Raw genomic sequence first — 27,518 nt, 5'->3', positions numbered from 1 at the left:
TCATTGTCTACAGCAGTAGTGCAAGTTTATTTCTATATAGTGGACTGATATACAATATAAGTAGGTGTTCCCGGCCCAGGCCCTGCTTTACAGCGTGCTTTAATGTTAATAGTAAGGTAAATACCCGCTATAAGAACATATGGAGGTTGAGATTAATAGCTCCATAAACAGGCAAAGTACTGGGAATTTCTCCTGATTTGATTCCCAACCCAAGTTATTCTCTTTTGTCCTCCATCCCTCTCAGATTCTTCTACTCCCATTCTCCTCATAGTAGGACCTGCTGCTGCTTCTCAGGCTGGACGAGCGAGAGGATAACGCCCCAACAGATCTCAGGTCCAGGCTTTCATATGCCGGCGGAGGAGTGATATCCGCAACCACACTTATCTGGCGCTGGGGGAGATCACTGCGAGGAACATGAGGGACTTGTTGTTCTAGATCAGCAAAGGATGGGGCAGGGGTGGGAACCGCAGAGGTTGCTTCGCCTTCATCAGCTTGCTTGTAGTAATAACGATGGAACAGCATTATTAATACAATTATGACAAGATCGATGACCAGCTCTAGCATCTCCACCACCGAAAGAACGGAGGAACCGAACCAGAGGCTCCACTGGCTGCCCAGCAAGGAGAGAAGCATCACCATCTGGAGAGAAGCAAAGGAGAACCATATGAAGTCAGATAATCCTTTGACGTTCTGGGTATTTTATGGATCAGGGCATATAATGGCCCAAACCCTCTCCATAATAGTGAGGGAAGGAGATTGGGTTCACTCAACCAGGAACACTATGGTGGCACTGTGGCTGGCATTGCAGTACTAGGGTTCTAGAATAGGTTTGGCCTGGGCGCAATCTCCATGGAGTTTATATGTTCTATTTATGCCTGAGTAGGTTTATTCTAGGTACCCCAGTTCCCATCCCCCCACCCCACTCCAAAACCATACAGGCAGGTTGATTGGCTCCTCATAAAACTGACACTATGGGGCAGATTCATCAAAATGGGAGTTTAGAGCTTAATACATAAAAACTCCCCCATGTTCTATTCATCCCTATGGGATTTTTTGAAGCCTAGATACCAATGGGTGAAAGTTAGAACTCACCCACTTACGCTTCTAAAGATCCCATAGGGATGAATAGAATGTGGGGGAGTTTTTATGTATTAAGCTCTAAACTCCCATTTTGATGAATCTGCCCCTGTGTGTGTATGGGATAGGGCTGTTAGACTGCAAGCTCTGCTGGCGCACTGACTGGTGGGAATGATCTATAATCCCTATAAATGTGTCAGATAATAATAGTCTCTCACAGGTCTCAGTGGGAACCAAGTACTAAATGTCAGTTTCACTTCTCGGCAAACAGTGAGAGTTGCACAACCCGTTGCATAACTCTAGTTATAGCTAAGTGCAATGTCACACCGCTACATTCCCAGGCACTTCCACAGAGCCGCTCACTCTCTTTCTTACTGGTTCCCTCCCAAGTGACTGTAGTGCCACTATCCCAGCATGCACTGCCTATACCCATCCGGCACCGGCACAGCCCTGTAGAGGGCGCTGCAGAGTGGGAAGTTGATAAAGTAACAATCAATATGATTTTCAAATGCAAATATGGAGTATTTTTATGACTCTCAGTCAGGCAGGTACAGAATGCACTTAACCAGGCACAGGTGCTTTAGCTACGGCACCCTAACCGACTCTGTGCCCCCCAGCAGCTACACCCCCTCATTGTAAATAATCCCTGGGTCCAGACCACAGAGGGAACAGATATTATTGATGCATCTGGTGCACAGCGCACACTCACAACAACAAGAACCCCGGTCTGGCCTGTCCTACACTCACTCACCCCCGGTCTGGTCAGTCCTACACTCACTCACCCCCGGTCTGGCCCGTCCTACACTCACTCACCCCCGGTCTGGCCCGTCCTACACTCACTCACCCCCGGTCTGGCCTGTCCTACACTCACTCACCCCCGGTCTGGCCTGTCCTACACTCACTCACCCCCGGTCTGGCCTGTCCTACACTCACTCACCCCCGGTCTGGCCTGTCCTACACTCACTCACCCCCGGTCTGGCCAGTCCTACACTCACTCACCCCCAGTCTGGCCTGTCCTACACTCACTCACCCCCGGTCTGGCCCGTCCTACACTCACTCACCCCCGGTCTGGCCCGTCCTACACTCACTCACCCCCGGTCTGGCCTGTCCTACACTCACTCACCCCCGGTCTGGTCTGTCCTACACTCACTCACCCCCGGTCTGGCCTGTCCTACACTCACTCACCCCCGGTCTGGCCTGTCCTACACTCACTCACCCCCGGTCTGGTCAGTCCTACACTCACTCACCCCCGGTCTGGCCCGTCCTACACTCACTCACCCCCGGTCTGGCCCGTCCTACACTCACTCACCCCCGGTCTGGCCTGTCCTACACTCACTCACCCCCGGTCTGGCCTGTCCTACACTCACTCACCCCCGGTCTGGCCTGTCCTACACTCACTCACCCCCGGTCTGGCCTGTCCTACACTCACTCACCCCCGGTCTGGCCAGTCCTACACTCACTCACCCCCAGTCTGGCCTGTCCTACACTCACTCACCCCCGGTCTGGCCCGTCCTACACTCACTCACCCCCGGTCTGGCCCGTCCTACACTCACTCACCCCCGGTCTGGCCTGTCCTACACTCACTCACCCCCGGTCTGGTCTGTCCTACACTCACTCACCCCGGTCTGGCCTGTCCTACACTCACTCACCCCCGGTCTGGCCTGTCCTACACTCACTCACCCCCGGTCTGGTCAGTCCTACACTCACTCACCCCCGGTCTGGCCTGTCCTACACTCCCTCACCCCCGGTCTGGCCTGTCCTACACTCCCTCACCCCCGGTCTGGCCTGTCCTACACTCCCTCACCCCCGGTCTGGCCTGTCCTACACTCACTCACCCCCGGTCTGGCCTGTCCTACACTCACTCACCCCCGGTCTGGCCTGTCCTACACTCACTCACCCCCGGTCTGGCCTGTCCTACACTCACTCACCCCCGGTCTGGCCTGTCCTACACTCACTCACCCCCGGTCTGGCCTGTCCTACACTCACTCACCCCCGGTCTGGTCTGTCCTACACTCACTCACCCCCGGTCTGGCCTGTCCTACACTCACTCACCCCCGGTCTGGCCTGTCCTACACTCACTCACCCCCGGTCTGGCCAGTCCTACACTCCCTCACCCCCGGTCTGGCCTGTCCTACACTCACTCACCCCCGGTCTGGCCAGTCCTACACTCACTCACCCCCGGTCTGGCCCGTCCTACACTCACTCACCCCCGGTCTGGCCTGTCCTACACTCACTCACCCCCGGTCTGGCCTGTCCTACACTCACTCACCCCCGGTCTGGCCTGTCCTACACTCACTCACCCCCGGTCTGGCCTGTCCTACACTCACTCACCCCCGGTCTGGCCTGTCCTACACTCACTCACCCCCGGTCTGGCCAGTCCTACACTCACTCACCCCCGGTCTGGCCAGTCCTACACTCACTCACCCCCAGTCTGGCCTGTCCTACACTCACTCACCCCCGGTCTGGCCTGTCCTACACTCACTCACCCCCGGTCTGGTCTGTCCTACACTCACTCACCCCCAGGTCTGGCCTGTCCTACACTCACTTTTATCTGATTCATAGAATTCTACTGCTTCAATATTCATTTTACAAAGGGACTAAGTTTTACCTGCAACTTACTTGCTTTCAAGGATAAAACCCCAAAATGGCTGCCCTTTCATTGGCCCATTGGGATCAGCTGACTGTGGCTGGGAAGGGTGGGAGCTACAACATGGAGCCGGCCCCTGCCCCTGTATAAACACCCCCACCTAATGGATTATAATTTAGTAATGAGCACAATGCTCCCTTTGTTTACCACAGACTTGTGAGGAAATGGGTTTAGCCTGTATTAAGCCTCCTTAATCTTTAATATCCCTGTATGTAACCAGATAAAGTCACTTTACTGTAAATGAAGTCATGGGTTTTTGGAAGCCGTTTTAGTCTGCAACCTTGTTACTGAATTTCCCTGTGATTATTTCCTAATCGTATTTATATCTAAAGTAAAGGAAGGAAACTTGCAGTGGTTCCGGCCCCCTAAAGTGCAGCGACCTGATTGGCCGCTCCTGATTGTGCCCCCGCGCACACACTTACATTTATTGTCGGAGATTCCTGGATGGTTTTATAATTCAGCTCCTCAAAGTAAATGTTCAGTTTAGCGATTCCATTTCTGCAAGTGAGAAAAATATTGGGATTTATATAGAGACAAAAGTAACACAGACCAGCGGCCTTTACTGTGGCGCATAACCGCCCGGGAGCTTCATTCTCTAACGCTGACATCATCACATGGTGACACTCATTGCATTGGTTAAAATAATGAAAGCCAATGAAAGTGCTCCTAAGGGATAATGTACCCCCTACTGTAAATGATAAGGATATTAGCAGTCACTGAGGGGCTCTGTGCCCATATAAAGGCACAAGGCTGCAGGCTGAGTTATACAGGGAACTCTGAGTATCACTCATGTATTATAAGGGATAATGTACCCCCTACTGTAAATGATAAGGATATTAGCAGTCACTGAGGGGTTCTGTGCCCCCCATATAAAGGCACAAGGCTGCAGGCTGAGTTATACAGGGAACTCTGAGTATCACTCATGTATTATAAGGGATAATGTACCCCCTACTGTAAATGATAAGGATATTAGCAGTCACTGAGGGGTTCTGTGCCCATATAAAGGCACAAGGCTGCAGGCTGAGTTGTACAGGGAACTCTGAGTATCACTCATGTATTATAAGGGATAATGTGCCCCCTACTGTAAATGATAAGGATATTAGCAGTCACTGAGGGGTTCTGTGCCCCCCATATAAAGGCACAAGGCTGCAGGCTGAGTTATACAGGGAACTCTGAGTATCACTCATGTATTATAAGGGATAATGTACCCCCTACTGTAAATGATAAGGATATTAGCAGTCACTGAGGGGTTCTGTGCCCATATAAAGGCACAAGGCTGCAGGCTGAGTTATACAGGGAACTCTGAGTATCACTCATGTATTATAAGGGATAATGTGCCCCCTACTGTAAATGATAAGGATATTAGCAGTCACTGAGGGGTTCTGTGCCCATATAAAGGCACAAGGCTGCAGGCTGAGTTATACAGGGAACTCTGAGTATCACTCATGTATTATAAGGGATAATGTACCCCCTACTGTAAATGATAAGGATATTAGAAGTCACTGAGGGGTTCTGTGCCCATATAAAGGCACAAGGCTGCAGGCTGAGTTATACAGGGAACTCTGAGTATCACTCATGTATTATAAGGGATAATGTACCCCCTACTGTAAATGATAAGGATATTAGAAGTCACTGAGGGGTTCTGTGCCCATATAAAGGCACAAGGCTGCATTTATACTGGTTATGGAACTTCACAATGGTGTCTAATATCCTCATATTATACATCAGGGGGTAAATTATTAAATTAATAAACATGTTTTAGTCAATTATACGACACAAAAATGACATATAAAGCCTAGATATTCATTGTTCTCTACTTCTTCCTTATTGTATTACCATTACAATAGGGGACACAATAAACCCTTAATAACAGTGTGGGGTTCCAGATAAACTACATATTAGATATTATTATTTTCTGTCCTGGAAAAATCACAGCTGCCTAATATTATTGTTATTAACAGTTATTGAGATATTATTGATGGGAACAACATATGGTCCCACCCAGCATGATGTACTGTGGGCATTGGAAGCCAAATATGATCAATTTACCCGAAGTGCCTGCGCTTCCCCCCAGCACTGCCCGGCAGCGCGACAGGATTTCCCTTCCCTCGGGCTCAGACAATTCCCAGACTTCCCATTTGGAATAAGTATAAAGCAGGCGATTTGGCCTCCGCTCACGCTTTCCTCCTCAATATCCCGTTTAGAGTTGGGAAAAGGTGGTCCTCCCCATATTAAAGAGGTAGTTCCCCTGAGAGTGAGACGGGCTAAGGGTGCTGTTATGGGACATGGCCGACCGGTGGGCCTCCAAAACATCTGTTACTACAGCTCCCAGCATGCACTGCCAACTAGAGTCTGTAACTGGCGATACTGGGAACGGTGTCAGACTGAGGACCACCATGAACCCGACCTCTAGGGCCCCCACAGATCCCCCCAATAAAGCACAGTACACAACCCCTCCCTGGCTGTTCATGGCTAGCAGCCCCCTGTGATCTATGAACATTTCAGCCCAGGGCAACAAACAAATCCCTGGGGTATCCCAGCTGCCCAGTCTGACCCTGGTGAGGAATTGTAGTTCAGCAACAACTTTAGTAGCACTATACTGGGCATATCTTTATATCAGGCCTCTTCAGTTAAGGAACCCAGTCTCCCCCCTGTCCAATTCTGATTGTTCATGTTCCTGGGCTGTTCTCTTCCCCATAGTCAGGCCTTGTTGTTGGAGTTTTCCTTTTCCATTGATTTCTATAGGTAATATAAAGAAGGCTGATTGAGCTTTGGGCACTATAAAGACCTTTTCTTCCCCCCCAGGCCCATAGTATTCAAGGCAGTGAGAAGATCCCCGGCAGCTGTTCCTGTGCCCCGAGTCTGACGATGGGAAGGAGAACAGCCCAGAAGCATGATGTACTGGAAATCAAACTGGGTAAACTTGGGTTGGATCAAGTGGGTTTGGCCTCACACTGGTGTGATGTAAAAAGTAATCTGCATTATTAATGTAATAAATAACACCTTACAGTCTATGTAAGCAAAGGAGGATACTGCAGTAATTAACCTTGCAATCAGTGATGTACAATTAATATAAAGATCCGCCAGGTCCATACCTGTCCGTCAGGTTGTATTGCCGTGACAACGTGTGAAACACCCAGTCCTGTAACAGTAAAGGCAAAGTCAGATACATTCTAGCTATCTGTATAACAGAGCATTCTGTCACAGTGGCACAGATCCTATCTGATCCCCCCATTGTAAGCAGCAGTCCTGCCCTGCTTTATGGCTGAGATTCTAGCTATCTGTATAACAGAGCATTCTGTCACAGTGGCACAGATCCTATCTGATCCCCCCATTGTAAGCAGCAGTCCTGCCCTGCTTTATGGCTGAGATTCTAGCTATCTGTATAACAGAGCATTCTGTCACAGTGGCACAGATCCTATCTGATCCCCCCATTGTAAGCAGCAGTCCTGCCCTGCTTTATGGCTGAGATTCTAGCTATCTGTATAACAGAGCATTCTGTCACAGTGGCACAGATCCTATCTGATCCCCCCCATTGTAAGCAGCAGTCCTGCCCTGCTTTATGGCTGGGATTCTAGCTATCTGTATAACAGAGCATTCTGTCACAGTGGCACAGATCCTATCTGATCCCCCCATTGTAAGCAGCAGTCCTGCCCTGCTTTATGGCTGAGATTCTAGCTATCTGTATAACAGAGCATTCTGTCACAGTGGCACAGATCCTATCTGATCCCTCCCATTGTAAGCAGCAGTCCTGCCCTGCTTTATGGCTGAGATTCTAGCTATCTGTATAACAGAGCATTCTGTCACAGTGGCACAGATCCTATCTGATCCCCCCATTGTAAGCAGCAGTCCTGCCCTGCTTTATGGCTGAGATTCTAGTTATCTGTATAACAGAGCATTCTGTCACAGTGGCACAGATCCTATCTGATCCCCCCATTGTAAGCAGCAGTCCTGCCCTGCTTTATGGCTGAGATTCTAGCTATCTGTATAACAGAGCATTCTGTCACAGTGGCACAGATCCTATCTGATCCCCCCATTGTAAGCAGCAGTCCTGCCCTGCTTTATGGCTGAGATTCTAGCTATCTGTATAACAGAGCATTCTGCCACAGTGGCACAGATCCTATCTGATCCCCCCATTGTAAGCAGCAGTCCTGCCCTGCTTTATGGCTGAGATTCTAGCTATCTGTATAACAGAGCATTCTGTCACAGTGGCACAGATCCTATCTGATCCCCCCATTGTAAGCAGCAGTCCTGCCCTGCTTTATGGCTGAGATTCTAGCTATCTGTATAACAGAGCATTCTGTCACAGTGACACAGATCCTATCTGATCCCCCCCATTGTAAGCAGCAGTCCTGCCCTGCTTTATGGCTGAGATTCTAGCTATCTGTATAACAGAGCATTCTGTCACAGTGGCACAGATCCTATCTGATCCCCCCATTGTAAGCAGCAGTCCTGCCCTGCTTTATGGCTGAGATTCTAGCATATTTTATAACTTTGAACACAGAATATCACTATACCGGAGACATTTTCTAGATATCTGAGTCCTGGAGAAGTCCCCTCTCCTTTGTGCCTTACACCTACCGTACCGATTGGTTGAACCTTTGTTTTCAATCTATATGTATGCCTTTGCTGTCACATATTCGTATTCCATGACGTCTTTGTGTCGAGGTGCTGCCCTATATCAGTGTCATTCCCCACCTACATGTGCCCCCAGGGTGAACTAATAAACCTCTCGAAAATAAAAGTTTCCATTTCCCTTTCTGCTCTCACCCTTCCCACTCATTACTATTTTATTATATTCAGTTTCTCGGTTATTGGCTAATGTTTCTGGACATACTCTGCCCCCTGAAACCCACCCTCACAGCCCCCTCCTATTCACGCCTATTATATTTAATATTTCCAATATTGATCATTTAAATCTACTGCGGGGGAGATTTCTGTCAGTTATTTTCATAAAGATCCCCTTTATTCATCAATATATTGATTTCCCCTGAATGGGGCTGTGGCTAACTCCGGGCAGGGAGGGGGCGGGGCATCATGTCACTGGGTGGGCAGGACTAAGATGCTATGGGGGCATGGCTATCAGTGATTGGCTGATTGCTACATCAATCTCAAAGAGTCCTGTCTGGTTTTCCAAATTGGTTTTGACTTGGACAGTCCTTCCAAAATCTGGGCTGTACAGGTCAAAGCCGGACAGGTGGCCACCCTGCCCTCCAACTATTTAATGAAGGCAAATTATAAAATGTTATAAATTAATTGACCCAACTTACCTGGCTCACCCGATTGGGCCATTTGGAATAGCCTGCAGTCAGCTGATACTCTGACACCCTATAGGAAGACAGTACGTTAACACAGTTAGTATTAGTGGTTGCATATATAGTTTACGTATGTGAGTGTAAAGATAGGTAAGTATAGGGTGTGTGTGCTGGGTTTACTTGGAAGGGTTGAACTTGATGGTCATTTTTCAACCCTATGTAACTATGTAACACAGCTCTTTCTTCATTAATCAACCAGACTGGCAGGGTGGGACACTATCTGTAGGAGAATCTACCCAGGACATAATCAGTTATGCCAAGCTACATACTGGCCTTGCCACCCAAGCCCCTCCCACTGTATATTAAGCTCCACCCCTTTCCTACTTTTCAGCTGGCAAATATTCCACCTGAATAAGGACAGTTGGGAGATACGATAAATCCAACCCTAAAAAGCGGCAGTTACTTACAGGCAGGGTTTGCGGCATTTGCTGAAACAGCCCAGTTTGTTTGAGGTGAATTCGATAATCAGTTTATAGTAGCAGTGGCCTGTAGGGTGAATAGTGCGTATAGTTACTATATATACCATTGTAACCATTATAGGCAGAAACCACAGCCAATATCAGCATTTTCCATGGTCACTAGTGAAGCCCAAGAATATATTGTGTCCTATATAAGTGTGTCCTATTCTCTATTCTCTTATAGAATGGCCAATTCTGAGCAGCTTTCCAATTGGTCTTCATTACATATTTTTTATATTTTTTGAATTATTTGCTTTCCTCTTCTGCCTCTTTCCAGCTTTCAAATGGGGGTCACTGACCCCGGCAGCCAAAAACCATTGCTCTGTGAGGTTTCAGTTTTATTGTAAGTGTTAATTTTTATTATTTATTTTTGTATTCAGGTTCTTTCCTATTCATATTCCCGTCTCTCATTATAACCACTACCTGGTTGCTAAGGTCATTTAGACCCTAGCAACCATATAGCTGCTGAAATTCCAAACTGGAGAGCTGCTAAACAAAAAGTGAAATAATTAAAAAATAAAAATGAAGACCAAGTGCAAATTGTCTGAGAATATTTGTGTCTACATCATAATAAAAGTCAATTCCAAGGTGAATTTCCCCTTTAAAGGAAGTGAAGAGATCCGTCTAATGTATAAAGGTGAACAATTCCACCTTTTGGTATTATCAGATAGCAGTAACACACTGCATTGGCCACACAGCCCTACCCTGGTCTTTTTAAAGGAGTTATAACACAATAGGAGGGCTATGGGGGTAATAACCATGCTTGTGGCTACATCCAAGCCAATTAATCAACATTCTCATACCCCAAACAACCTAATTTTCTCTAAAACTACCAATGCCCAGTGACTTATTAAAACAGCCTTTTTAAAAACAAAAGCTCATTGGTCATAAACAAAGAATGCTAATTTTTGTTTATGGCCAATACCCTAAGGCCACGTTTTATTCTAAAGAGGCCTATAAATGAAAGAGCTATGGGCCATGTTGTATGGAGAGTCTTCCACTTACCCCAGCTTTTATGCTTATTGTAATCACAAAATTCATCCCCGGGGGAAAGCGGATAGAAGGCATAGCCACAGCCACAGCGCTCCACCATGGCGGCCTGGAAACAGGAACGGACACAGACCTGATGGGCAAAAGCACAGAGCTGGGATTGAGAGACGGCAGGAGGGTATAGTCAGGGATAAGGGATCTTTCTGTAATTTGGATCTCCATACTTTGTCTTAATAAATCATAACATAAATTAAACAGAATAGGATTGTGTTTTGCCTCCAATAAGGATTAATTATATCTTAGTTGGGATCAAGTACAGGTACTGTTTTATTATTACAGAGAAAAGGGAATCATTTAACCATTAAATAAACCCAATAGGGCTGTTCTGCCCCAATAAGGGGTAATTATATCTTAGTTGGGATCAAGTACAGGTACTGTTTTATTATTACAGAGAAAAGGGAATCATTTAACCATTAAATAAACCCAATAGGGCTGTTCTGCCCCCAATAAGGGGTAATTATATCTTAGTTGGGATCAAGTACAGGTACTGTTTTATTATTACAGAGAAAAGGGAATCATTTAACCATTAAATAAACCCAATAGGGCTGTTCTGCCCCAATAAGGGGTAATTATATCTTAGTTGGGATCAAGTACAGGTACTGTTTTATTATTACAGAGAAAAGGGAATCATTCTTAAAAATCTGAATTATTTGTTTAAAATTGAGTCTATGGGAGATGACCTTTACATAATTCGGAACTTTCTGGATAACGGGTTTCCAGATAAGGCATCCCATACCTGTACTACATTGGTGTAAGCCTTACCTAGTTCTATATTAGTGTTTATGTTTGCTTGTAGATTCTGCCCTACCATAGCTACTGGGTGACTCTCAACCCATTTAAAGGGCTATCTCACATAGTCAGTAGCTCTTATTGCATTGTAGTAGGAATTCATGATTTATCATGGAAGCCTCATGACTGAGGAGCCAACCTCAGATAGACAACCCAAAGAGATTTACTCTTGATTTTCTTTAAATTCAAATACTGAGCTACTGGGAGATTCTCAACTCAGTTACAGAGTTAGCCCACATAGTCAGTAACCCTTATTGTATTCTAGTAGGAACTTGTGATTCATCATGGACGCTAACAAGGAGCTAACATCTGATGGAGAACTTGAGAGAAGAATTTCCTCTTGGGAACTGCATTATGGGAGCCAACAGGGCTTCTGGCATTTCAGGAAGAACTATATCATAACTCCATGTGGTCTATCACCTAACCATCCATCATGGTGCTAGAGGCTTTCCTATACCTAAACCTACAGTGGTATTAAATCAAACTGATACTATACTGATGAAGGCCACGTGCCAGTTACCTGCTCGGTGTACTCGCTTTCGAATAAATTCTTCACGTCGACATCACTTCCATCTTCAGAGCAGTCACTGTATTTACCCCCCATGCGATTGACTGTTTCCTGTGGGGGCACCAATACAAGCAGCCTCAGTATAACCTGGTATCAACATTCATCCAAAATCTTCAGTATAAGAAACCAACTTATATCATTATACAGTGCTTCGGAGCTAGCTTGTGTAAGCCTGAAAGGGGACTCAAAACATTGCGTGATAAAACTATAAAGGTCTCTATTCATCCAGGTCATGGTATATCTAGTATAAGTAAATCTAGGGCAACTGGACTTGTTGAGTAAGCATTGAAGAGTGAAGATGTTTCTCTACTCATCCGAGCTGCTTCTTCAGTTTCACTAAGTAAATCTAGAGCAACTGGACTTGTTGAGTTATCATTGAAGATGTTTCACTACTCATCCGAGCAGCTTCTTCCCTACTCATCCGAGCAGCTTCTTCAGTCCGACTAAGTAAATCTAGATCAACTGGACTTGTTAAGTAATCAATGAAGATGTTTCACTACTCATCCGAGCTGCTTCTTCAGTTTCACTAAGTAAATCTAGATCAACTGGACTTGTTAAGTAATCAATGAAGATGTTTTACTACTCATCCGAGCAACTTCTTCAGTCCAACTAAGTAAATCTAGATCAACTGGACTTGTTGAGTTATCATTGAAGATGTTTCACTACTCATCCGAGCAACTTCTTCAGTCCAACTAAGTAAATCTAGATCAACTGGACTTGTTGAGTTATCATTGAAGATGTTTCACTACTCATCCGAGCAACTTCTTCAGTCCAACTAAGTAAATCTAGATCAACTGGACTTGTTGAGTTATCATTGAAGATGTTTCACTACTCATCCGAGCAACTTCTTCAGTCCAACTAAGTAAATCTAGATCAACTGGACTTGTTGAGTAATCATTGAAGATGTTTCACTACTCATCCGAGCAGCTTCTTCAGTCCATCTAAGTAAATCTAGAGCAGCTGGACTTGTTAAGTAATCAATGAAGACGTTTCATGTCTTCAATGATTACTAAACAAGTCCAAGCAGCTTTTTCACTACTCATCTGAGCTTCTTCAGTTCAACTAAGTAAATCTAGATCAACTGAACTTGTTGAGTAATGGTCGAAGACGTTTCATATCTTCAATGGTTACTAAACAAGTCCAGTTGCTCTCTGGTTCTACTGCAGTTTGCCATTTGGATTGGTCCCAACCAACCCTCAACCCCTACCACCATGAAGCACCAGGCTACACTGCTTTAGAGAGAAGCCAAGTTGTGATTATATTGTAAATGAAAACATTTGACCATTTGCTCCATTCAGTTCACAAACCTGAAGCATCTCTGCTGCTGAGTCCCAGGACTCGAGGGATTTTAGAATTATAAATAAAACAACTGGAGCTCTGGAGTTTGGACACCCCTTGAGGTCCATATATGTAGATGAATTGTATGGTGATTATCCTTCCTCTCTCACCTTTTTCATTCCAATGGAGGTCTCCATCCCAGGAGGGATATTAAAGCCACTGTCATCCATGAAGGCCGGTTCCTTGTGTCCATGGACAAGAACTCTCGCTCCGGCGACCGAGGAAAGTAAAGGGATGTAATCGTGCTGCTCCGTCCGAAGGATAAGGGTCAGACCTAAAAGACACCGGAATTTCAATTCAAGGTTACATATCCGCTCTGCCACACTGAGCAACTACAGCTGTGCATGGGTTGGTGTATGGGTTGCCTGACCAGCTGATGGGCCAAGTAGTTGTATGCATGCCTACTAGTCTGCAGCATCAACCTGAAGTCTTGGGGATGAGGGGGGTCATTTACAATGACCAAGTGCAAGTGCCCCAATCATGCCCTTAGTGCCAGGTCCGGACTGGGATTCTCTGTAATAATAAAACAGTACCTGTACTTGATCCCAACTAAGATATAATTACCCCTTATTGGGGGCAGAACAGCCCTATTGGGTTTATTTAATGGTTAAATGATTCCCTTTTCTCTGTAATAATAAAACAGTACCTGTACTTGATCCCAACTAAGATATAATTACCCCTTATTGGGGCAGATCAGCCCTATTGGGTTTATTTAATGGTTAAATGATTCCCTTTTCTCTGTAATAATAAAACAGTACCTGTACTTGATCCCAACTAAGATATAATTACCCCTTATTGGGGCAGAACAGCCCTATTGGGTTTATTTAATGGTTAAATGATTCCCTTTTCTCTGTAATAATAAAACAGTACCTGTACTTGATCCCAACTAAGATATAATTACCCCTTATTGGGGCAGAACAGCCCTATTGGGTTTATTTAATGGTTAAATGATTCCCTTTTCTCTGTAATAATAAAACAGTACCTGTACTTGATCCCAACTAAGATATAATTACCCCTTATTGGGGGCAGAACAGCCCTATTGGGTTTATTTAATGGTTAAATGATTCCCTTTTCTCTGTAATAATAAAACAGTACCTGTACTTGATCCCAACTAAGATATAATTACCCCTTATTGGGGGCAGAACAATCCTATTGGGTTTAATTACTGTTTAAATAATTTTTTTGCAGACTTTAGGTACGGAGATCTAAATTACGGAAAGACCCCTTATCCGGAAAACTCCAAGTCCTGAGCATTCTGGATAATGGGTCCCATACCTGTATCAGGCTCCTTTGATACCTTATTTTCGTTAGGGGACAGTAGGGGGCAATAGAGGGACATCTAAGTGTTTCCCTTCCCCATGGCTTATGAATACAGAGCCGGTGGCCACCATCAGTGCAGGTATTCATGGGGGGAAGCACCGTTCCTTGTGCCCCAGCGCCCATGGGTATAGACTAAAACTGTTTAACTAAAGATATCTTCAATACAAACCATTTTTGATCCCGGGCATGGAGGAACTCCACAGGTTGGACTGGCCACTCCGGTTTTGGTTGAAGGTGTAGCAATTCCCATAGATGGCATGGTGAAAGTGCGAGTAATTCCTGTTAATAAAATACAACAAAAAGGTCTATTTAATGGTACAGTATAGTCACAATTTGACAGTATTAAGGGTAACGGTAACTATACAGATTGGATTAATGTGCAGGTCGGGCTGGGAAGCAAACTTCATGGAGATATTTTAGACTTAGGATTGTGGCAAGTTTCTAAGTATAAGGTGATGTTATTTGTGTTACATGGCATATTAAATGTGTGTTTTGTACCCAGTAATATAAAACAAGTAGAGTTCCCTGAGTCACAGAACCCCTCAGTGACTGCTAATATCCTTATCATTTACAGTAGGGGGTACATTATCCCTTATAATACATGAGTGATACTCAGAGTTCCCTGTATAACTCAGCCTGCAGCCTTGTGCCTTTATATGGGCACAGAACCCCTCAGTGACTGCTAATATCCTTATCATTTACAGTAGGGGGTACATTATCCCTTATAATACATGAGTGATACTCAGAGTTCCCTGTATAACTCAGCCTGCAGCCTTGTGCCTTTATATGGGGCACAGAACCCCTCAGTGACTGCTAATATCCTTATCATTTACAGTAGGGGGTACATTATCCCTTATAATACATGAGTGATACTCAGAGTTCCCTGTATAACTCAGCCTGCAGCCTTGTGCCTTTATATGGGCACAGAACCCCTCAGTGACTGCTAATATCCTTATCATTTACAGTAGGGGGTACATTATCCCTTATAATACATGAGTGATACTCAGAGTTCCCTGTATAACTCAGCCTGTAGCCTTGTGCCTTTATATGGGCACAGAACCCCTCAGTGACTGCTAATATCCTTATCATTTACAGTAGGGGGTACATTATCCCTTATAATACATGAGTGATACTCAGAGTTCCCTGTATAACTCAGCCTGCAGCCTTGTGCCTTTATATGGGCACAGAACCCCTCAGTGACTGCTAATATCCTTATCATTTACAGTAGGGGGTACATTATCCCTTATAATACATGAGTGATACTCAGAGTTCCCTGTATAACTCAGCCTGCAGCCTTGTGCCTTTATATGGGCACAGAACCCCTCAGTGACTGCTAATATCCTTATCATTTACAGTAGGGGGTACATTATCCCTTATAATACATGAGTGATACTCAGAGTTCCCTGTATAACTCAGCCTGCAGCCTTGTGCCTTTATATGGGCACAGAACCCCTCAGTGACTGCTAATATCCTTATCATTTACAGTAGGGGGTACAGTATCCCTTATAATACATGAGTGAATTCTCCCTGATGAATGACAAAGCTGAACTCTATAGGCCACTCACGCTTTGGTACAGGATTCCTCATTAAATCTGCAGGCAAAGATGAAGTTCTCCAGTTGCTCCCCATCAATAGCGGCTTCCTCGGGCACTCGAGCGAGGATATTGATATAATGAAAGCGATACCATTCCCGTATGGCGTCCACACCCGAGGTGTAGGTTTGGTAGAAACAGTCACCCCCAGTCTCGTTGCACTAATGGAGACAATAAGAAGAATGACCAGGGGGCTACGGTACATTTTACCCGTAATACAGGTAACAATAACAGCTTTTTAATAATACAGGTTGTACTATATGGGTATGGGGTAATGTCTAGCAACTGAAAGTCAATCAAAGTGGTTGCTAGGGGTTACTAGACCTGGGCAGACTACTCACCAGTTTAAAGCCGATATTCCACTCCCTGCGTTTGACTTGTAATTCCTCCTCTATGACACTGCGGGACACTCTGTGGGTCTTGGATCCCGGTGGCACCAACTCAAGCAGGTGCGGGAGCCCCGGTCTGTCCCTCCTCACCCTCTGGTTGGTAGGAATCCATCCTTGCACCCCGGTTGAATTATATTTATAGAGCTCATATAAGGTTCTCTGGGTCTCCTTGTCCAGTTCCTGCAGATCATTCTGAATCGCTTTGTACCTATAAGCACAGAGGTGCATTTCATTGTAACTCAAACCTTTTGTGGAACCATTTTTTTTGGTTCCCCAACCCATAGGTTAAGAATCCCCGGCCTCGGAGAGGCTGCAAACTTGGCCAAGTTGCCAGGGCCACACCTAGTTCTATACAGCAATGCCTGAGGTGGTATTAGTCCAGGAGTGGGCAAACTACAGCTGGCCTTTTTAATCCAGCCCACCGACTCTGGCACCCTTAAAAGAATTACGAGCCCTGATTGGTTGTGCCCCGTGCGCTCGCTTGACGTCAGCATGCATGAGGCCCAACCATATATAAGGATGTAGCGGGGAGCCAGGGGATGGAGGGAGCTGCAGGGGGCGGGAGATGGGAAATGGAGCTGGAGAATGCTGGGGGTGGAGCTGGAGGATGCTGGGGGTGGAGCTGGAAGATGCTGGAGGGAGCTCGAGGATGCTGGGAGGGAGCTGGAGGATGCTGGGGGTGGAGCTGGAGGATGCTGGGAGTGGAGCTGGAGGATGCTTAGGGGAGCTGAAGGATGCTTGGGGGGAGCTGGAGGATGCTGGGGTGGGGAGTTGCAGGATACTGGGCAGTGGAGCTGGAGGATGCTGGAGGATGTTGGGGAGGATGCTGGGGTGGGGAGCTGCAGGATGCTGGGGGGAGCTGAGAGGCCTTGTGATTTCTGATGGCAGCCCTGGGTGTAACGCTGGCCCGGCCTGTTTGTAAGTCAATGTGGTCCCTGAGCCAAAAAGTTTGCCCACCCCTGTATTAGTCCATAACCAAACACACCCACAACAGCCTAACTTAGCCCATCCCCCTCTACCTCCAGCCCTTTTGGGTCCTAAAATCAGACCATTACATCTCTTCAAGCTCCCTGCTGCCATGGTGACCCTGATAGGATTCCTACCTGTTGGTACCACAACGAGGTCTATGCCACACTCACCTGTATGGGTTTAAGGTGCACACAGTCACAGCCGGGAAGGGAAGTTTATCCGAGTTGACGTTGAGGTTGATGCTGACTGGGTAACTGAAATACTGCCCAAAGAGGAGGCCAAACTGCCAGTACATGAGGCCAAATGTAGCCAAGAAGAGGACAAGCCAGAAGGCTGTTTTCATGCGGTTGCTCCGGGAACAGACCAGCCGTATTGCCCCATGGATGGTGGTGTTACTGCAGAAGAACTCAAAGAGTTCCCGGTATGAGGAAAAGAACTCAATAAGGGGCTCCTTCTCGTTCTTCACCTCCTTCGACATCCTGATAAAAGAGAAAAGTTGATTATGTGTGATAGGGCCCTATATAAGGCTTACAGTGCTCCATAAATATATGAAGTGGCCCCCAAACCATTCCAGATACCCTGCCTCCCAGGGGATGCCACCATGTCCCATTCAGCCTGGTCCTTTCTTGAGGCCACCAACCCACCTCCCACAGGACAGGCCATTGGCCACGGACAACAAGAACAAGGCTAGGCATTTGAGACTATATGAGGAGGTATCAGCTGAAGGGGACAACAGGAGATCAGTGGGTTGCTGTACCTGGAGGAACATACAGCAGTCCCGTGCCAGACGACTGCTCTGCCAACGTGAAATTATACACCAGTGTTAAGTTTTGAGTAAATAGTGTTGCTAAAACTCCAACCCTGGGTTGGGCAACCTTCACTTTACCGAAAGTGCTTGGGCTTTACAAGCTACATTATTTTAGTGCCAATATATAAAGGTGTATTAAAACATCCGCACTATAACTCGATGGTATGCATATAAAATCAAAGTTGTGCAACTTTATTACGTAAATCTGTATAAAATGTGTATAGAATGGAAACGCAATTGGTCACCTGGGGCAAAGGTATTCCATCCAATGCCACGGATGGAATCAACCTACTGGTATATTGTAAGTGGCTACGGGCCCACGCGGCTCCACTGCTTGGGTAATTTATGTGAGAAGTTAATCGGGGATAAATGATTGCGTATATCCAACAAGCAAAGAAGAGCAAGGAGTTACAGATACAGACATCGGCCATATTTGTAAGAGGCACGGACACACATCCTGCTCTATTAGCCACCCAAATGGAGGTACTGGGCCCCACAGCAAGATCATTTTAGGGCCCCCTAAACATAAACATGTGGAAATTGCCTATTGCTCTACTGTCCCCTCATACCTGCTGGGCCTCCCCCAAAGTTGTCCAAAGAGTCTGCTTCTTCTATAGCTCCACCTTGTGGTCCTATGCCCCAGTGTCAAATTTGTAACTGCACCCCAAACTATGATTTGGCACCACACAACCCCCCAAAGGCACGTTCCCTTGACTCCCCCATGGAGCTCTTTCGTGGCAGGCCCACCGGTGGCAGTTTCGTTCTAGAAGTTTCATTATTCAGCCTTCTTCTCTGAATGTTCCCATGAATAATAAAGTCAGAGCCAAATGAGTTACCTCAGTTGCTCAAAATGGCCGCACAACATCTCATTGTTTTATTTTTGTAGAAGAATTAAGTCCCTAATTGGTTCACACTGGCAGCCGTGGCTTACAGTAGGGAGAGGTGGCAACTCATAAGCCCTCGGAAAGTCACCACGGACATGTTAGTAAGCAGAAAGAGATTTACAGCCTATAAACTGGGTAGATAATTGTGTGGTATTGTGATGTGTGTTCTGACATTATGCAAGCCCTATTGTTATGAATGTCAAGGCCTTCACAATCCTTGAGTGTTTACCTTATGTTAGGGCTGATGTTTAGGCTCCATCGAGTGCAGTGATGCCCCGGGGGCAACATGGTGCTCACCGCCCCCTTTGCTGTTGCTCCCAGTGGCCTCAAAGTGTCCATTTCTGGCTTGGAGACAAGTTTTGGAAGCCCAGAGACACAGTTTTACCCCAAGCAGAGCCTCCTGCAGGTTAACAATCCCCATGGGGCTACCAAATAGCCAATCACACCCCCAAGGAACTTGTTTCATGCGTGTGTGGCTCCCCAACACTTTTTACATCTGAGTGTGGCTTACAAGTAAAAAAGGTTGGATTTTTCCCGGTGGGCCCCAGCTCTAGTGGGCCCCGGCTGCCCAGACCCGACCCTTACCTACGCTCCCCCTGCCCAACCGCTCCTCCCCTGACGCATTAAATTTACATGCTCGGGGGAGGATGTCGGGTGGGGGGGCCCTGCGAGGGGGGTTAGGGGGGGCCCCGGTGGGCCCTTCACCCCCCAGTCCAAACCTGTATGAGACTGATATTTGGGGTAATGGTAGGCAACATTATACAGCAAGTAGCTGCAATCAAATGTGCTTTCTGTACCCCCCTATCAGTAAGTTCCCCTAGTGAAATAGAGAGTTGAAGGTTCCTGGGTTCAGAGTGAGGTTCTTCCCTTAGAGAAGAGACGATTCCAGCCCCACAATGTCATACAGTGTCAGTTGACCATTCTCAGCTCCATTCCTTGGGGTGCAAGTCCCATCACTTGGGCATCAGTAGGATTCAAACAGCCCTATCTAGTTGGGGTGGCTAGCTCCAGTTGGTATATGCTAGGGCAGGGGTCTCCAAACTTTTTTTTACCCGGGAGCTACATTCAAATGTAAAAAGAGTAGGGGAGCAACACAAGCCTGGAGTGTGAAATATGGGGTGTGATTGGCTATTTGGTAGCCCCAATGTTGACTGGCAGCCTACAGGAGGCTCTGTTTGGCAGTACCCCTGGTTTTTATGCCTCCAAAACTTGCCTCCAAGCCAGGAATTCAAAAATAATCACCTGCATTGAGGCCACTGGGGCAACATCCAAGGGGTTGGGGAGCACCATGTTACTCGTGAACACTGGTTGGGGATCACTTTGCTAGGGGAACATGATCTGATGAAATCTCTATTCTCCTAATACAGAGTTATTGTGTATTTATACAATAAATAGCTGGTATATAAAAGTATGAAACTACGAAAGTACTAAGGAGATTCTGTTCTTCCAGGCAGAACTGGAACATCTGTGTTTGTTTAGACAATAACTACACAACCCCGAGGTCTAGAAGAACACAAATCAGTTGCAGATGTAGAAAGCATTGCATGGTTTTCCTTTGTATGTTGCCACTTAGAACTCTTAAACAAACGTCCAGTAGAGGCCGCTGGAAAGATGTCCCGTGCCAGAGCCGCTATGGGGTTGGCGACCACGGATGGGCTGGGAAACGTGGCTGAAGGGCTCAGCTTGAAGGCCACTTAGGGTGAGATACACCTTGAAGGTCAAACATGAGATCTAGGGTAAAAACATACAGTATTTGTGGTCCTTGGAACTGGATAAACGGTTGATATATTGATGTTCTCCTAAATCTGTAACCATGTTGTTAGCTACTGGGGACCCTGAGCAAAGGCTGAACCCCCTAGGTTTGTAGGAAATATATGTTTTATACCCACCACCATCTCCTTCCGCCTCCATCTTGCCTCCAGAGAGACAGGAAAGTTGCCTCATATAAACATGAACGTCATTGGACCAGAACCTGCAATTATTTCCTTTAATGAGTAGATTAAAACAGAAGACAGTCTGTTCTTGTTGTGGTGAGGCAAGCACCGAGCCCGCAATTATTCTATTTACAGAGATAATGTGGCACATTAATGCTCCCCCCGTGAGTCCGGCCCCGCCCTGTTTGGAAAGTGATCCCAAACTCACACACCCACAGGCACAGCCTTGGCATTTGGCTAAACTATCCCAAATAAAGGCAAGAATGGAGCCCAAGGAACATAAATAAATGTCCCATGAACACAGTTACATGGAGGTCCATAAGGTTCAATGCTTCTCCTACTCATCCGGCCCTTTCTTGGACTTATCTACTGTATCTGCCATCACTGCTGCCTCCAAACCTTGGCTGTTCTGGCACCAGAAGGCTGACATACAGGTAATCTGTGCACAAGTACAGGCCATGTTTGATGGGTCTATTGCATCGGTAACTACCCAGGTATCCAAGGACGGCACAGGGATATATTTACACACACACATGCCCAACGTGACCACATGTTAAGCAGAAATCGAACCCTTCAGAACCTCCCCTGCTGCACGGCAGAGAACAACAGGCAGTTCTTTATATCGGCTCCATGTTCCGCGCCCCCACCCTTCAGGTGGAGTAAATACTCCTTTGTTCCGTGGTTTCGGTCAGACAGAAAAGCCTTCATTGCACCCGAGTGTCAGATTTACCTCTCTCCCTACAGAGCTCAGATGACCTGGAAAGTTTTGTATTGACGAAAATAATAAATAAATAGGACTGAGAGGTGTTACCTTTAGAGCTATCGTGTGTTGAATGCTTTTCAACGTCTTGGGCTCTACACGCTATACACGTTATACACGCTATACACGCCATACACGCCATACATACAGAGATCATGTACCATGGTTTTGGGCCAAATGATCCAATAATTTGGCCTCAAGGCAAATGGGTCAGTGCAGACCTGTCAGGAAAGAACTGCATGATTATTCCTCATCCAACTGTATAGTCAAAGCTGTCCTATATCTGGCCAACCCCTATTGGTCAGATAGGCCATCATCTTGGCCCCACATACAAGCCAATGTATTGCCAATGTAGTATGGGGGGCAAAGCACTACAGTATATATGCAGAGTGTCAGAGCCTTATTTATATTGATATTTATTTTCTTATTATCACAATTAGCCAATCTAAGGTCTAATAATGGCAACCAAAGGCTGAACTATTACTAGGGAGACAGCAGAATGCTATCTTGCCATTACCAAGCTATTAGCATCTATTAAACAGGAATGGTCTCTGATCTCTATATGATTAGAATCTAAATGTTCTGTTATACAGATAGCTAGAATCTCAGCCATAAAGCAGGGCAGGACTGCTGCTTACAATGGGGGGATCAGATAGGATCTGTGCCACTGTGACAGAATGCTCTGTTATACAGATAGCTAGAATCTCAGCCATAAAGCAGGGCAGGACTGCTGCTTACAATGGGGGGATCAGATAGGATCTGTGCCACTGTGACAGAATGCTCTGTTATACAGATAGCTAGAATCTCAGCCATAAAGCAGGGCAGGACTGCTGCTTACAATGGGGGGGGGGATCAGATAGGATCTGTGCCACTGTGACAGAATGCTCTGTTATACAGATAGCTAGAATCTCAGCCATAAAGCAGGGCAGGACTGCTGCTTACAATGTGACAGAATCATAGAATCTCGGTTATAATGGGTATCTAGCAGAATTCAGGCTCACATCTCAGCCCATTTGAGTGTGTGTCGCTGCACTTGCTGTGGGTTATTCTGTCCGGCAAATGTTATTAATGATTTTTTTTGCTGCCATTTCTTTGTCAGAGCAACCAAACAACCATATAAAGAGCTGAGTGCCCCTGAAATGGCCCCTTTACAAGCGCTAAGTGCAGAGGATTTAATCCTACAGGTGACTTTCCTGTGATTTATACCCCCAGTGAGTGTAATTGCTGTGCAGTTTCTGAAGGCAATTGTTTTGTGTAGTGAAATGCATTACAGGCACAGATGGTATCTCCGCTCGGCAATCATTGACTTGGCCTTTATTGCAATTGTTATTGGCGGATCACAGAGGGGAGCTTGCTTTCTCAAAATGGCGCTCTGAGCAACTTTCCATTCAACATTCATGTATATCTGATGCACAGCAACCTACCCATCTGCCTCTTACTGCCCCTCCCTGCCCCCTTGTGACTGCCCGCTGCAAACTATATCTGATATATAAGAGATATAATTCACAGCGGGCCACAAATATTCTGGGGCCTGAGAAAGGGTTGCCACCTGTCCGGGTCAAAACCGCCTGCCCGGTTTCCCCAATTTGGAAAACCAGGCATGAATCTTTCAGATTGATGTGCCGATCAACCAATCACCAATCACCATGTCATAGCCCCGCCCCCCACAATATCATAGTTGCCCGGAGTTTGCCACCGCAAAGGATGGCAACCCTAGCCTGAGAGCTGCTCTAGAGGAAGCAGACCCCGCAATCGTGGCTCCCATGTTCCCCAGGCAACTCCCCCCTGTGGGATCTGCCTCCTCTATAGTTATGCCATTTTATTGCACTTTATCAATTTTCATTCATTTTAAATTAAGCTTTGTTGCCAATTGCTGTAATTTGCCTATAAACAGGGTCGGACTAGGTCACCGGGGCACCTGGAAAACACCTGGTGAGCCCCGGCCCTAGTGGGTCCCATCGACCAAAGCCAGACAATGTTGCCACTTCTTCTGGGCAGCGATGTCCTCCCCTGATGCATTTCGCATACGCTCAGGTTAAGACGTTGGGTGGGGGCCCCTGCAGAGGGGATACGTCAGCGGAGGTACCTTGGGGGGTGCGGGGTCCCCGGGGCGGTACTCCGGTCGGCCCTTCACCCCCCAGTCCAACCCTGCCTATAAAACATAAATTGCGCAATGAGACCAGTACAATTAGAATATTGCTTGCTGATCTTTTTGTGCAATTTTTTTTTTTTTCATTCTTTTGAGTGATTTTTTTATTGGTCTAGTGATTTTATTGAGTTCCACATACTCCAGTTTCCGATTGCCACATTATTTGTGTAATCAAATGTACACAATGCATCAAAATATTCCAAAGACCTGTGACATTTATATTTAGGCTTTTGCTTTCTGCTCAAAAAAATATGTGGCCTGCAAAATGCTGATGTTCCATTTGTGAAAACAAATCTTTGCAAAAATATACATGCTTTACTGTGGTCTTGGGATTAGAGGCTCAAATGCCAGTACTGTATTGTGCTTGCAAGGGCAGAAGTGTGAGCCGTGAATATACTGAGGAATTATTTTCATACTGGGGTTTTCCATGTGCCACAAAGTTTTGTAATCCTATGCATATTGGGTATCAAACTGTTCAGAAGACCCCTGGGATTCATATTTATGATGTTATTTTTGTGTACCAAGGAACATGTGGGGGATAAGATGCTATAAATAGACACTCTGAGACATTTTTTAGAAATTTCATTTAAAAAAAAGAAGGAAATTTAGCAAAGTTTTGCAGTTTGGTAGTTTGGGACAGAAAGGCATATGTAACTATCCTTAATGTACCAGAATGGGTGCTTTAGAAAGTGATATGGTTTTTAGTGGTAAGCCTGCACTTAAAGGGCCTTTATAACAGGCAGTATATAAGTTTGCACATACTTAAGTGTCAGATTTGAAATTCATATGTACTATTTTTATTTTGGGGTCTCTACATTCCACACAGAATGTTAATCCAATGCATATTGGGTATCAAACTGCTCAGAAGACCCCTGGGATTCATATTAATGATGTTATCCCTATGTATCCAAGGATATGTGGGATGTAACATACTGTAAATACAAACACTGAAGTTATTTTCAGAATTTATTTTATTTTTTTTAAATTGATTGAGCACTATTTTAATTTTGGGGTCTCTACATGCCACATAGTATGTTGATCCTATGCATATTGGGTATCAAACTGTAGACTCCTGGCATTCACCTTTACTATCTTTTGTCTTTCTACCCAAGAACATGTGGGAAATAAAGTGCTGTAAAATGCACAGATTTGAAGTTTAGTAGTTCGGAGTAGAAAGACAGAGTTACCCATTTTGAATTTGTCAGAATGTGTACATTTAAAAAATATGTGGCTTTCTGGTTTCAAGTTAAGTGTTAGGGGACCTTGCATATATAAAGGATGTTTACGAGTCATAAATTCCATTGTAATGGCATTCTCAAAGGGTTTTGGGAGATACCAATTAAATGGCAGTCACTTAAAACATTCAGTAGTAAATAATAATAATCCCCCATTACCCAGCTTTGATGCTGAGCTACCAGCTTTGTCTTTCAAATGCCCTTATTCCTTTAGATCTATATTGCCTGATATCTAATTGTTGGTATTGTCGCTGTAATGGGCAGCACCAAGGTAAATTCCTGAGGGGGGGTGTACAAAAAGTCACAGACAAAATATGGTCAACTATGACCCTTTCTGCCCTTTGCAAAGAACTGCTGCATATTTATCATATGCCCAGTGCCAAGCCCCCCATAAAGTTGCATTGTAGGTGTAAAGGAGTTACCTAGGCATATGCTTTGAGCCCCCCTTAGATAGAAATTACACATGCCCCATGGTGCCTCCATTAAAACCTTTGGGTGCTTCCTACTGATGAGAAGCTCTGTGGCTCACTCATGATCCAGAAATCATAACCCTAAAAATGCCAATTGGAAACAATCCTTACAGTATGAGTATTGTTTGACTTAGCTCTTATCTGAGCAACGTCTACGCAACATTCCCCCCTAGGAATGTACTAGTCTTGCGAGTACAACCTTTTCACTTGAAGAAGATGTAGAGGCAACAACAGGAAAGCATTGAGCAAGTGCAGTCACATGTAGGGGGGGGGGACTGAGAGCTCTTCAGCCAGGAATACCAGACAAAGCCTCTAAGGTGCTACCTGGAAGAAGTCCAAGCTCTGAGCTGTGGAGGAGACACCTTTCCCACCTAAATACACTTACAATCCCTTCTCCATCGCCCCCCGCTACTTCAGGCATAATGTAGCATTCCTTGTGGAACATTCCAAATGACTGAACAGGTAGGTGAGAGCAGCCACTCACCTGGTTTCCTTTGAATTTCTCTTGGATAACTCAGAGTGTCCTCTGGTCGTTTTTACTTCATTCCTCTTCAGATTCCTTCCCCGCAGCAGACATCTCCCAGGCACCTGTTCCTGAGCAAGTTTCCACCTGTGCCGCTCAGTAAGCCTGCACCTTATCCCTGGCACCTTCCCTCTGCCAGGCTCTCCTGCTCCCTCTCTCCCTTGTGGTTAAACTGGACCGAGATGAAACTGGTTTGTTTCCAGTTAATTCTGGCAGATTGAGTAGTTGAACCTCCCATGTCCCTCCCTCCCTCCTGCTCCTTACCTGGGAACCATTCATTTACATCACAAATACAACCTAATAGTTTCCAGGCATTGAACAATGGAGATCCATGTGTTCTGTACAAGCCGTCTTACAGGGGTGAATTGCAGGCATTCTGCTCTTGTGCCAAACACATGATCTTTCCCATAATCCCTCCTAGTGTCAATATTAATATGGTCTCACAGTGTCAGTGTTCATGAGCATTCAATAGGGAGACAAAATATTCATTTATAAGAATAAACCAAAACACTTCATTCTGCCATGTGATAAAAAAAGATAAAATAATAAGCTTGAAGCCCATCACTCCTGTAAAACAAACCCCTGGCATGAAGCCCCACCTCTAATAGGTTGAAGCCCATCAGTCCTATAAGACAATCCCCTGGCATGAAGCCCCACCTCTAATAAGCTTGGTCCATCAGTCCTATAAAACAAACCCCCGGCATGAAGCCCCACCTCTAAAGCTTGAAGCCCATCAGTCCTATAAAACAAACCCCTGGCATGAAGCCCCACCTCTAAAGCTTGAAGCCCATCAGTCCTATAAAACAAACCCTCGGCATGAAGCCCCACCTCTAAAGCTTGAAGTCCATCAGTCCTATAAAACAAACCCCTGGCATGAAGCCCCACCTCTATATCTTGAAGCCCATCAGTCCTATAAGACAATCCCCTGGCAGGAAGCCCCACCTCTAAAGCTTGAAGCCCATCAGTCCTATAAAACAAACCCCGGCATGAACCCCCACCTCTAAAGGTTGAAGCCCATCAGTCCTATAAAACGAACCCCCGGCATGAAGCCCCACCTCTAAAGCTTGAAGCCCATCAGTCCTATAAAACAACCCCCCGGCATGAAGCCTCACCTCTAATAAGCTTGGTCCATCAGTACTATAAAACAAACCCCCGGCCTGAAGCCCCACCTCTAAAGCTTGAAGCCCATCAGTCCTGTAAAACAAACCCCCGGCATGAAGCCCCTCCTCTAAAGCTTGAAGTC

The 27,518-nt window shown here is 45.8% G+C and overlaps 1 protein-coding gene across 1 annotated transcript; it reads right to left on the bottom strand.

Annotated features, from left to right (window-relative positions):
- On the bottom strand, nucleotides 1-26,438 carry scnn1a (sodium channel, non voltage gated 1 alpha subunit). Its single transcript, NM_001197195.1, is given in 13 exon segments — nucleotides 1-639; nucleotides 4,147-4,222; nucleotides 6,820-6,866; nucleotides 8,995-9,052; nucleotides 9,447-9,525; nucleotides 10,503-10,620; nucleotides 11,857-11,955; nucleotides 13,353-13,516; nucleotides 14,732-14,841; nucleotides 16,128-16,315; nucleotides 16,496-16,751; nucleotides 17,683-17,991; nucleotides 26,237-26,438. Coding segments are annotated over 12 exon segments (1,902 nt in total). The 5' UTR covers nucleotide 17,991; nucleotides 26,237-26,438; the 3' UTR covers nucleotides 1-240.
- Nucleotides 26,439-27,518: the final 1,080 nt, after the last annotated feature.

The sequence above is a fragment of the Xenopus tropicalis genome, chromosome 7 (genome assembly GCF_000004195.4).
Source record: "Xenopus tropicalis strain Nigerian chromosome 7, UCB_Xtro_10.0, whole genome shotgun sequence".
Lineage (NCBI taxonomy): Eukaryota > Metazoa > Chordata > Amphibia > Anura > Pipidae > Xenopus > Xenopus tropicalis.
The sequence above is the reverse complement of the archived record's forward strand: the minus strand, read 5'-3'. Positions and strand labels throughout refer to the sequence as shown.